This window comes from Chrysemys picta, chromosome 1 (genome assembly GCF_011386835.1).
Source record: "Chrysemys picta bellii isolate R12L10 chromosome 1, ASM1138683v2, whole genome shotgun sequence".
In the NCBI taxonomy this organism is placed as follows: domain Eukaryota; kingdom Metazoa; phylum Chordata; order Testudines; family Emydidae; genus Chrysemys; species Chrysemys picta.
This window is the reverse complement of record NC_088791.1, coordinates 236,284,384-236,297,346: the sequence shown is the minus strand read 5'-3', so window position 1 is coordinate 236,297,346 and position 12,963 is coordinate 236,284,384. Positions and strand designations below refer to the sequence as shown.

Sequence of the window (12,963 nt, the reverse complement as noted above, 5' to 3'; positions counted from 1 at the left end):
GTCAGCCCGGTCTCCCTTCGTAGTCGTCCATCGATGGGTCAGGCCAGCCAGGCCGAACAGCCGGCCCCGTGGCCAGCCCAATGGTACCAGTGGTCACTGTGAGCCTCAGAAGGACCATTGGCCTCCCTCTCCAGACCTCAGAGGAAGGAGTCGTTGGGACGTACATCCTCGGCACCGTGCCCGGAGACCGACCAGGTGGTAGACCCTCCGGTGCCGGTGGACACCCAAAGTAGCGCGCTGGCCTCCTCGCCCTCCCCAGATGAGGCGAGTACGGCCCCGCCTCCCTCTGTTCCGCAAGGCCCACCAAAAACTCTTAAAAAGGGTGGCATCAAGCCTCCATCTCCAAGCAGAGGAGATGAAGGAGCCCTCGGACTCCCTGTTTAATGTGCTGTCCTCCTTGGCACCGGGCAGGGTGGCCTTGCCTCTCCATGAAGGGGTGGCAAAAATTTCAAATGCCCTGTGGCAAACACCGGCCTCATTGGCCCCCATCTCCAAGAGAGCGGAATGCAAGTATTTTGTACCCACCAAGGGGCATGAATACTTATACACCCACCCTGCTCCTAACTCCCTGGTGGTTGAGTCGGTCAACCACAGGGAACGGCAGGGCCAGCCAGCCCCTACCCTGAAAAATAAAGATTTGTGAAGGCTGGACTCTTTTGGAAGGAAAATGTATTTGTCCTCAAGCTTCCAGTTACAGGTGGCGAACCACCAGGCTCTCCTGGGCTGATGAGAGTTCAATCTGTGGGGCTCCCTGCCCAAGTTCGAGGACTCCCTCCAGGAGCGCGACAGGAAGGAGTTCAAAGTGCTGGTGGAGGAGGGTACAGTGGCTGCCAGGGCAACTCTGCAGACAGCATCGGATGCAGCAGGCACGGCCGCAAGGTCCGTGACCTCAGCGGTGTCCATGAGAAGGATGTTGTGGCTCCTGCTCTCTGGGCTGTCCAGCGAGGCACAGACCTCCCTGCAGGACCTCCCGTTTGACGGCAAAACTCTGTTTGCGGAACAAACGGATACAAAGCTGCATGGCCTGAAAGACTCCCACATGACTCTCCAGACTCTGGGTCTCTATGTTCCAGCTCCGGCTAAACCTAAGTTCAAGCCGCAGCAGACTCCCGCTCAGGCCACCCACCCAAAATATGAGACTGCTTATAAGAAGTCGCGGGACTATGAGGCGCCCACAGAGGCAGTCTCGCCCTGCTCCCCAGCCTGGGTCCTCCAAGGTCAAACAGGTGGGGAAAAGGCGGTTTTGATGGGATGCCTGGGGGTGCCCTGCCATTTCTCATCAGGAATCCACCCCCAATAAAGCTTTCCTTCTCCAATCGGTTGTGTGCTATCCTCCCCGGAGTGGTCGCGGCTGACATTGGACCGATGGGTCCTCAACACCATCTCCTGGGGCTACACCCTCCAGTTTACTTCCTCCCTGCCCAACCACCGCCCACCCCCGTCCCTCCTGGGGGACCCCTCGCACGAGGCCCTGCTCGAGCAGGAGGTGGGGTGGCTCCTGGGCCTACGAGCGGTGGAAGCAGTACCCAGGGAGTTCAAAGGCAAGGGGTACTACTCCCGCTATATCCTGAAGGCCAAAGGGGGGCTCAGGCCCATCTTGGACCTGCGAAGCCTAAACCAGTACATGGTGAAGCTCACGTTCTGTATGGTCTCCTTGGCTTCCATCATTCCCTCCCTGGATCCCGGGGACTGGTACGCCGCCCTTGATCCGCAGAACGCGTACTTCCACATTCATATATTCAAGGGGCACAGACGCTTCCTCCATTTCACTAGGGGGAAGGAACACTACCAATTTACGGTCCTCCCATTTGGCCTGTCCACCTTAGATGCCGGGGGGGTCCAAATCTTCCCCTATCTGGATGACTGGTTGGTCAAGGGCAACTCCTGGTCGCAGGTTTGGGATCACATGGCGCTCCTTCTGTCCAAGTGGGCCTGTTGGTAAACAACACCAAGTCCACGTTAGTCACGGTTCAACGCATAGAGTTCATCGGGGCAGTCCTGGACACCTTGTCGTCCAGAGCCTCCCTCCAACTGGACAGGTTCAAGACCCTGAAGGGACTCAACACGGTCACAAGGTTTCCGGTGACAACAGCCAGAGCGTGCCTCCAGCTCTTGGGTCATATGTCGGCGTGCACATATGTGGTTGGTCACGCCAGACTCAGGATGAGGCCCCTCCAGCTCTGGTTGGCCTTGGAGTTCTCCCAGGCCAGGGACAGGATGGACAAATTCCTTACAGTACCCGAACCAGTGCTCACCTCCCTACGGTGGTGGTTCTCGGGAAACATGATCCAAGGGGTCCCGTTCAGGGGCAAGGCCCCGTCATGGGAGCTGGTGTCTGACGCATCGGACCTGGGATGGGGGGCTCATGTGTGGAACGTTCAGACCCAAGGTCTGTGGTCGGCTCGGGATTTGACCCTCCACATAAACGTCAAGGAACTCAGGGCGGTACGGCTGATGTGCATGGCCGTCTGCTCGCACATGGAGGGCCGGGTGGTCAGGGTCCTCACTTACAACACGGCCTCGATGTTCTACATCAACAGGCAAGGCAGGGCCCGATCCTCTGCCCTCTGCCGTGAAGCCCTCAGGCTGTGGGACTTCTGTAGAGCCCACAACATTTTCCTACAGGCCTTCCATCTGCCGGGCACCTGGAACACGCTGGTGGATCGCTTGAGCAGGGCCTTGTTCTCTCAGCACGAGTGGTCTCTCCACTCAGAGATGGTGCACAGACTTTTTCAAGTGTGGGAAACTCCCTAGGTGGACCTGTTCACGACTCGGCAGAACCATCGCTGTCCCCAGTTTTGCTCCGGGGGGGGGGGAGGGGGCTGGGACAGGGTGCTATCTCTGATGGCTTCCTTCTGTCCTGTTCAGGCCAGTTTCTCTCGTTCCTGCTGATCAGCAAGGTCCTGGAAAAGATAAAGACAGACAGGGCCCGGGTCCTTCTGATTGCCCCGGCGTGGTCCAGACAGCATTGGTACAGGACCCTCATGGGCCTGGCGGTCGCCCTGCCGTGGCCGTTGCCGTCCCACCCAGATCTGCTCTCCCAGTACCAGGGCCACCTCCTCCACCCCAACCTAGCAGCACTCCACTTCACGGCATGGCTGCTCAATGTTTAGGTAGGGAGGAGAGGACGTGTTCAGAAGGGGTTCAGCGCGTCCTCCTAGAAAGCAGGCGGCCCTCCATGCGCCGAGCCTACTTGGCAAAGTGGTCTTGGTTTTCTAGATGGACGGACGAGCGGTGCGTTTCCCCGGTGGCCGCCCCGATCCACCTTATCCTGGACTACCTCCTTCACCTTAGAGCCCAGGGCCTGGCGCCCTCGTCAGTCAAGGTGCATCTGGCAGCCATATCGGCCTTCCATCCACCAGTACAGGGCCACACAGTATTCTCCCATGCTATGGCTGGCCAATTCCTTAAGGGGTTGGATCATCTCTTCTGAATGTTAGGCCCCCAGTCCCACAGTGGGACCTAAACGTGGTGTTGGCCCATCTCACGGGGCCCCCATTTGAGTCACTAGCCACGTGCTCCTGGTCACACCTCTCGTGGAAGGTGGCCTTCCTGGTTGTGGTCACGTCGGCTAGGCGGGTCTCGGAGCTCAGGGCCATGACCTCCAAGCCCCCGTACACGGTGTTTCGTAAGGATAAGGTCCAGCTCCACCCACACCCCTCTTTCCTCCCAAAGGTAGTCTCCGCCTATCACATGCATCAGGACACTTTTCTGCCGATCCTCTGCCCCAAGTCCCATGCGTCCAGTGGGGAGCGCCACCTCCACACGCTGGATGTGGGACAGGCTCTGGCTTTCTATCTGGAGTGGACTATGCCATTTAGAAAGTCCTTGCAACTCTTTCGTTGCCTCAGCCGAGCGCATGAAAGGTCGGCCGATCTCCACTCAGCAGCTATCCACCTGGATCACCTCGTGCATCCATACCTGTTATGACCTGGCGGGAATCCCTCTGCCACAAATTGTGAAGGCACGCTTGACTCGGGCGCAGGCCTCGGCAGCTGCCTTTTTGGCCCACATCCCCATTCAGGACATTTGTAGGGCTGCCACGTGGTCTTCAGTTCACACGTTCACCTTGCACTATGCGATTGTCTCCCAAACCAGGGATGACGCCAGGTTCGGCAGAGCTCTGCTCCATCCCGAGAATTTGTGAACTTCTACTCACCTCCAACAGATATAGCTTGGAATCACCTACTGTGGAATATACATGAGCAATCACTCGAAGAAGAAAAGACGGTTACCTTTTCCGTACCTGGTGTTCTTTGAGATGTGTTGCTCATGTCTATTCCACATCCCGCCCTCCTTCCCCTCTGTCGGAGTTGTCTGGCAAGAAGGAACTGAGGGTGGGGGGAGTGTGCAGCACCCCTTATACCGCTCCATGGAGGTGCCACTCCAGGGGTCGCTGGGGTACTCCCCTACGGGTACTGCTAGGGGAAAAACTTCCAGCACCGGTGCAGGTGGCAAGCACACACACATATTGTGGAATAGACATGAGCAACACATCTCGAAGAACACCAGTTACGGAAAAGGTAACAGTCTTTTCTAGCTCAGGTGGTAGTCCCCAGGACTACTATTGAATTTGGTATTCTCCTCTATTATCTGCTTCCTTGACCAATAATTCTTGATATTAACATGACACAAGTTTCAGTTTTGTTAATCTACTAAACTAATATTGAATATTTCAGGACACGTGACTGGGGTTATTAAACTTTGACTATATTCCTTTCTGAGGGCTCAATCCTCCCATTGAAGGCAGTGCAAAACTCCCACATGCTTCAGAGTGGAGTACGTTTGGGCCTTTGGTATACGCCCAATACTGGTCAGAGTGAACAGATTTATAAATTGCAAAACACAAACTAAATATTATGAAATAGCAGAGTAGTGATTCTAATTACTGTTGCAGTCTGAGTGCATTAATGTCACTTTCTGTTAAGTGCTCTGGTACTTTAAATTTATTGCTGGTCTTTTGCTGTTCTGTTTTAGCTGCCTTACTGCAAGCTTATTCTACAGTTGCACTGAGCAAGTGGTTCTCAAACTATGGTCCGTGGATTGGTGGTCTACGGAACACTTGCTGATGGTCCACAAACAGCAAGCTGGTCTCATGGTACTGGCTTCTCCTCCCTCTTTTCAACTGCCAAATCAAATTTAAAAAGCAGTTTAAAATGCTGACGGGGAAAATAATATTAGGGAAGCAATTTCTGTAGTTGCCACATGGTTATTATGTGATCATGAGTATGGGGGGAGAGGTGGTCCACATAATCCTATTGGGAGGAGAGGTAGTCCATGAGGCAATATGTCTGTTAAGTTGTGGTCCACTCTGTGGAAAATGTTTGAGAACCTTGCACTGAGCATTTGAGTTGCTTATGTTGAGACTGTGTTGCTGCTCCTTAATCATGCATGTTGCACCTCCATTTCTGTGCAGATTGCAGCCCCCCTCCTGAAGAGTCCAGCCCAGGTATGTGCGTTTTCCATTCATGGCTTCTGCAAATTGCAATTTTTGTTTGTATTTAACAGTGGAACAAGTGTTTTGCTAATGTGATATCTAATACTGGATTGGAAGGATGTGCAAGGAAAAATGTTATTTTTTCCCAGTCAGTCCCGTTTTACCAAATAAAAACCTGGTAGGAGGAAGACATGGAAGAAGAAATAGCTACAAGTATTGCTTAACTTCTATAGACACATACTGTCTCATCGTGAAATCTGATAGGTTATTATTTCCTAAAGAGAAGTGGAACAGGCTCACTGTAGAGTCTGGTAGCTTTATATGTTGATAAACTGGGGGGAGGGATAGCTCAATGGGGGGGGGAGGGATAGCTCAGTGGTTTGAGCATTGGCCTGCTAAACCCAGGGTTGTGAGTTCAATCCTTGAGGGGGCCACTTGGGAATCTGGGGCAAAATCAGTACTTGGTCCTGCTAGTGAAGGCAGGGGGCTGGACTCAATGACCTTTCAAGGTCCCTTCCAGTTCTAGGAGATGGGATATCTCCATTATTATTATTATTATTATTATAGATGAGAAATGTTTAGTGACATTACCTTTAATTTCTCTAGTTGACAAGTTCTAGTAAATTGATTTGAGAAGTGCTAACGTAGGACCTGTTCCAAAGGCCATGGAAATCAATTGTAATCTGATTATTCATTTCAATGGACCTTAGATAATGCCGTTTATTGGGTGCTAACTTTAGTATTCTCAATGGGCATTAGGAAATGGAGCAATCTGATTGGATGACAGAGGGTAAGTAATTGCTTTGTGGGTGTGCAACAGCCACCGGAGGCCATCGGAAACCTAGCTTTCGGAACACAAATTTGAAATAGTTTGATTTCATTGTCTACCTCTCCTCCTCACAACACCACAGAGTTTATTCACAGTCTCTAAATTATTCTGCTTAAATATGGCCCCTGTCTCATATTAAACTGCTGTGATTTCTGTCTCCTATTGGAGATCAGTTTGAGAGTGGGGCAGAGATTTAATTTCTGAACTGACACAGCAGTCACATCCTCTGGGCCAAATGAAATCTTCAAGAAATTAAGACCATGTCCTTTAAACTGACCCCCAAGCTGATCTAACTTTCATCTCTTTGCACCATAGCTAGAGTATGTAAAAATACTCCTCTGTTATACAGTGTGTATGTGTATCCTTATTCCCTGTTGTTGTCAAGATACAGTGATTTTAATCTTCAAAGTGCAATACAAACAGTAGTAGTAGTGGTAGTATTACTATCTTGTAACACCCCCGTGAGGTAGGTAGATGAGAAGAATCCACTTTTTACAGAGGAATAAATTGAAGTAAATCAGTTCGGGCCATCATGTTGAAAACGGGGTACCTAAACATATGTAACTAAGCCCTTGTCTACACTACAGAGTTAGGCCAATGCAAGGCATCTTACATCGACCTAACTGTGCAAGCATCTACATTAAAATTTCGCTCCAACTAATGTAACTCACCCGTTGCACTGACTTAATAACTCCACCTCCACAAGAGGCATAGAGTCAACATCGATGTAGTTCGGGCGACACAGTGTCAGTGTAGATACTGCACAGCTTACATCAAATGTTGCTGGATTTCAGAAGCTATCCCACAGTGTCCCACACTAACAGTTCAATTGGTGCAAGCGCTCCTGGTGAGGACACGCACCGCCAACACAAGGAGCAAAGTGTAGACGTGCACAAACGATGTAATTATTGCAGTGGCTGGATGCCAACATAAATTAGATCAACTTAATTTTGTAGTGTAGACATATCCAATTCAGAAAAGCACTTAAGCATGTACCTAACTCTCATTGAAGTCAGTGGGACTTGAAGGCATGCTTAAATATATTATTGAATACGGATGGACTTGAGCCCTGCTTTGCTGAATCAGGGGCTAAACACTTAGAGTATGTCCAGACTACCAGCTGGATCGGCGGGTAGCGATCGATCTATCGGGGATCGATATATCGCGTCTCATCTAGACGCGATATATCGCTGCGCTCCCGTCGACTCCGGAACTCCACCAGGGCGCACGGCGGTAGCTGAGTCGACGGGGGAGCTGCTGCCATCGATCCTGAGCCATGAGGACGGGAGGTAAGTTGAAATAAGATACATCGACTTCAGCTACGCTATTCCTGTAGCTGAAGTTGTGTATCTTACATCGACACCCCCCCCCCCGCCGCCCTAGTGTAGACCAGCCCTTAGGTCAGCACCTGAATGAATAATCTGGTTTTCAGAGCTTCTGAGTACCTGCAGCTCTCGCCAGAGTTAAATTACAGCTTCAGGTGCCCAGTACTTTGATATATGACCCTACCTTTATTGCTGTATTCTTTTTACTGCTGTGGAAAAGGAAGATATAAACTTTAAAAACAAAACACACTCTCGCAACTTTTCCCCAGTACATCTCTGTGGGTGCAGATTAACTTAAATAGACTTTCCAGGGGACAAAAGCCATAGCGCTTGCATGCAGTAGTCCTGAGAGGAGCTACTATATGTCTTAATAGGTCATTTCAGTATCTAATTTCTGTGCTCCATTTTCCATCATCCCAGCCTCTCAGCTATAGGAGCTCTTTCTCTTCCTCCCTTATGCAGTGTTTTTCTGCATTCTTTTTATCTCATTATTTCCATAGGTTCTTCCCTATGGAAAGCAAAATGTTCCTGGAGGTCTCTCCCATTCAGCCCTTCCTTCTGTCTTCCTAATAGCAATAAGAAAAATAAAGAAGACATATGGAGGCAAATCCTGACATCCTTTACCAAGCAAGACTGCCATTGACTTCCATGGGTACTGTCTCTTAGTAAGGACTCTGCCATTTGGCCTTCGGTCTGAAGCAACTTTTTAACATAAAATTAGAAACTTTGATAAAAGGGGGGTATTTATAAACAAAATAAACAAATGGCAACTTTGAACTTTTTTGACCAGATCTTCAGCTGCTGTAAATCAGCGTAATTGTCCCTCTCACTTCCCTCCACACCTTCATTTACTTTGAAAGTAATATTGACTTCAGTGGAGCTATGATGATTTACCCTAGCTATGGGTTTGCCCGTCACCAGATCGGGCACCTCGCGAGCGCCCCGTTGTGGCCTGGGATCATGCTCACGGGCCTTCTTAGACTCCGCACATCCTTTTTGTCCATTCACAAACCCCTTCTTGGGGTCTGGGTTTATTCAGATAAAATAAACTAAAACATAAAACTCAGAGCCCCAAAACAAAATCCATCCATGTTACCCTCTTGTCAGGTCATTCCCAGGCCTCTCCTGCTTGTAGTCTCAGTCTCACATCCCAGGACTCCCTGCTGGAGTCTGCTCACTCCTCCTCCTCTGGGATCTCCCTGAGCATCTGCACTTCACTGCAGCCTCAAGCTGCTCTTTCTAGGGAAATCACCTTATCCATACCCAGGTGTGGCCCCCTAATAATCAGAATTGGTTGGCCCCAACCCTCCAGCCCTTCAGGGGCAAGCCATCCTGTTAATTGTCCCAGAGAGTATGTATTGCCATTAAAGTGTTCTGGTGATTTCATAAAATGTAAGAGCAGAGCTCAAGTGGATTTGTTGTCACAACAGAATTAAAGTACCTGACAGTGTTTCAAAAACTTTTATTTGTTTTATAGAATATATAGTTCCAACAATAAAATCCTGTTAAGAATATTGTTAAAGAAAACACAAACAAAAACCCGATTGAGGAAAGTGTATATATGAGAACTATAGACAATTTATTTTAAAACTGCCAGTGGATGTCCAATCCTGATGTGAATCTATCAGTTACTATTCTTTTCCTCTTTGTTTATAGTCAGTTGCTGCTGCTCCTGTAAGATTGCTTTAATTTACATGCGCGACATCTCTCCTCTCAGATTAGAGGGAAAAGCAATGTCACACTGTTAAATGACGAGATTTGAATTTCATATTGATGTTCCAAATCATAAATAAAATATACCAATAGAGGAAAGGTTAGCGCACTCCCACAGAGCCACAAGAGCTTACGTTACATAACAGCTGAACCTTGGAACATAATCCAAGAATTGCATTATCTTTCTGAATTCTGTTTTTATAATGCTACTGATTTACAGTTTGACTAAAAAAAACATGGATACCTGTTTTAATGGATTTGTTGACAAAGACATATAATAATTTTGAATTTTAACTCCCCATGGATTATTTAGAAAGTTAAATATTGCCATGTGTTGGAATGGCTACATTCTAGAAGATATTTTCCATTCTTTTTATCCTTTTATACAAAGCTCTTTAAAGCAAATAATGAGAAATAATTTCTTTAAAATAATCTGTATTTTGCTTTCTGAGGGTTCATAGTTCCAGATTAGGGCATTTGATTATTTTAGAAAAACTGTATAATAGAGAATAAACGACAAGCTGTAATTCTTTCAGTTAGCTCTTCTGAGCTACTAAAGTAAGGTACTGTAATTATATGCAGTGGAACAGAGCCAAATAACTTTCCTTCATTTAGTTTATTAGATTATCTATCTGTCTACTGCATAGGACAGAGGTTTTAAAAGCACAGTAATGCTGGACTTGTCATTTATGATGTTTCTGTTAGCAAGTTTCCATAACTTCCCTCTTTGGATGGTTATCAGGGAAAATTGTATTGTTGTTGGCTCTTAACCATAGACTTCAATTGAAGTCCTGAACAGCTTCCTGTCAGAGGCCTGAAGTGATCCTGTTTTTGCATGATTATGATCTGTACATCACCTTGTATGGTGCGGCCAGCTAGTCTGGTGGTGGTATGACTTCCATTTTTGGACTGTGCTGTATGTTGAAAATAAAACTGATTTAAATAGCAGTTTTCCCTTTTTAAATTCCTATTTTAAAAAAGACCAAAAGCAGAACACCTTTCTACCCTGTCTTGTACTATGGAAAAAGTTTCGACACAGTGTCCGATTAACTTTTTTCACAGAATGATGAAAGTGGGCTTAAAAAACTGGAGGATGATTAAGATGGGGTGGGGGGGTGGGAAGGAAGTAGAATAATGAAAAACTGAACTACTGGGGCTTTTTATGATACATGAGTATTAGAGAGGTGGTGCAATGGTTAGGGTACTAGCATGGGAATCTGGAAACTTAGGTTCAGTTCCCTGCTCTGTCACTGGCTTCATGGGTGACCTTAGGGAAATCACTTAGTCTTGCTGTAAAATGGGGATAATAGGATTTCCCTACATCACAGGGGTGTTATGAGGATAAATACATTGACGATTGTGAGGTGCTCAGATGCTGTGGTGCTGGGGGCCATGTAAGTACCACACAAGGATAAAATAGATTTAGGAGAAGCCTTTTTGACACCAAGGGGCAGAAGAAATTTAGTAGCAATTAGCTATACTGTGTATCTGTTACAGAATACAATTCGGCTTTCTTTCCTCCTATCTTCCTCCCCTTGAATAGTGCTTTATAAATCAGTTAGTCCGCTGCCTGCTCTCTGTAGGCAAATATGGCAGCTATTGTATACTCAAGAATATCTACCACCCCAGCCTTACCCAGGAGAGCCTTCTTTATGGTTCTGTTGTAATAACAATTCTTTTAAGCACATTACAGTATGGTGCTGAATAGCCCTGGATATAAATGGGCCAGCCAGGAAAAATAAGCTGCTGTTAGACTATGCTAAATAGGGTTCAACTTTAAATTGAGCCAGAAGTTTCTTAGGACAATGACTTTAACACATTTTTCTTTTTCAAAATAAAAGTATTTAAAATGTCTTTTTAATTTTTTTTAACCAGGTGAATGGAGTGAGGCTCTTTACCCCTTGCTGACAACGCTCACGGACTGTGTAGCCATGATGAGTGACAAAGCAAAGAAAGCTATGGTCTTTTTGTTAATGCAAGATAGCGCTCCTACAATAGCTCTGTGCCTGAGCCTTCAATATCGCAGGGATGTTGTCTTCTGCCAAACTGTAAGCAAGAAAGTTGCCTAATATGATTACAGTTAGACTTGTGGTGGGTTTTTTAAGAGTCTGAGAGATTAATGTGGTTAGAACTGATTATACTTACCGTCTTAATAGCAGTGTAGAAATCAAATGCAGCCTCCCCTCTTGTGCACCGTCCTGTTCGGATATAGCCATAGGAAAAATAGTACTGCATATAGGTATCTACCAATAAAATGAATTGCCTGCCATCTCTGTCCTGTATATTCATTTAAAAATTATGCTAATTTAGTAGAGTTGTGGATTAATCACAGTTAATTCATGCGATTAATTAAAAAAAATAATCGTGATTAAAAAAAAAATTCGTGATTAATTGCAGTTTTAAACGCACTGTTAAACAATAGAATACCAATTTAAATTTATTAAATATTTTGATGTTTTTCTACATTTTCATATATATTGTATTCTGTATTGTCATTGAAATCAAAGTGTATATTATTTTTATTACAAATATTTGCACTGTAAAATGATAAACAAAAGAAATAGTATTTTTCAATTCACCTCATACAAGTACTGTAGTTCAATTTCTTTGTCGTGAAAATGCAATTTACAAATGTAGATTTTTTTCTTACATAACTGCACTCAAAAACAAAACAATGTAAAACTTCAGTGCCTACAAGTCCACTCAGTCCTACTTCTTTGTCAGCCAATTGCTAAGACAAACAAGTTTGTTTACATTTAAAGGCAATAATGCTACCCTCTTCTTATTTACAATGTCACCAGAAAGTGAGAACAGGCATTTGCATGGCACTTTTGTAGCTGGCATTGCAAGGTATTTACATGCCCGATATGCTAAATATTCGTATGCCCCTTCGTGCTTTGGCCACCATTCCAGAGGACATGCTTCCATGCTGATGACGCTCATTAAAAAAAAAGTGTGTTAATTACATTTATGACTGAATTTCTTGGGGGGGAGAATTGTATGTCCCCTGCTCTGTTTTACCCGCATTCTGCCAAATATTTCATGTTATAGTAGTCTTGGATGATGACCCAGCACATGTTTTTCATTTTAAGAACACTTCCACTGCAGATTTGACAAAACACAAAGAAGGTACCAATGTGAGATTTCTAAAGATAGCTACAGCATTTGACACAGGGTTTAAGACTCTGAAGTGCCTTTCAAAATCTGAGAGGGACGAGATATGGAGCATGCTTTCAGAAGTCTTAAAAGAGCAACACTCCGATGTGGAAACTACAGAACCCGAACCACCAAAAAAGAACATCAACCTTCTGCTGGTGGCGTCTGACTCAGATAATGAAAATGAATATGCGTTGGTCCACACTGCTTTGGATGGTTATCGAGCATAACCTGTGATCAGCATGGACACGTGTCCCCTGGAATGGTGGTTGAAGCATGAAGGGACATATGAATCTTTAGCGCATCTGGCACGTAAATATCTTGTGACGCTGGCTACAACAGTGCCATGAGAACACCTGTTCTCACTTTCCAGTAACAATTATAACAAGAAGCGGGCAATATTATCTCCTCCAAATGTAAATAAACTTGTTTGTCTAAGCAATTGGCTGAACAAGATGTAGGACTGAGTGGACTTGCAGACTCTAAAAATTTTACATTGTTTT

General features: G+C 46.1%; 1 protein-coding gene across 42 annotated transcripts in view; it reads left to right on the top strand.

The window, feature by feature from the left end:
- INPP4A (inositol polyphosphate-4-phosphatase type I A) overlaps positions 1-12,963 on the top strand; it is a 192,388-nt gene that overhangs the window by 155,877 nt on the left and 23,548 nt on the right. For 24 of the 42 annotated variants that reach the window (XM_065591528.1, XM_042840819.2, XM_042840813.2 and 21 more), the window contains 2 exons: positions 5,417-5,449; positions 11,180-11,352. In XM_065591528.1, the coding sequence (XP_065447600.1) occupies positions 5,417-5,449; positions 11,180-11,352 (206 nt within the window). The remainder of the gene's footprint in view (positions 1-5,416; positions 5,450-11,179; positions 11,353-12,963) is intronic. The other 18 variants (XM_065591531.1, XM_065591506.1, XM_024104416.3 and 15 more) reach the window with 1 other exon arrangement.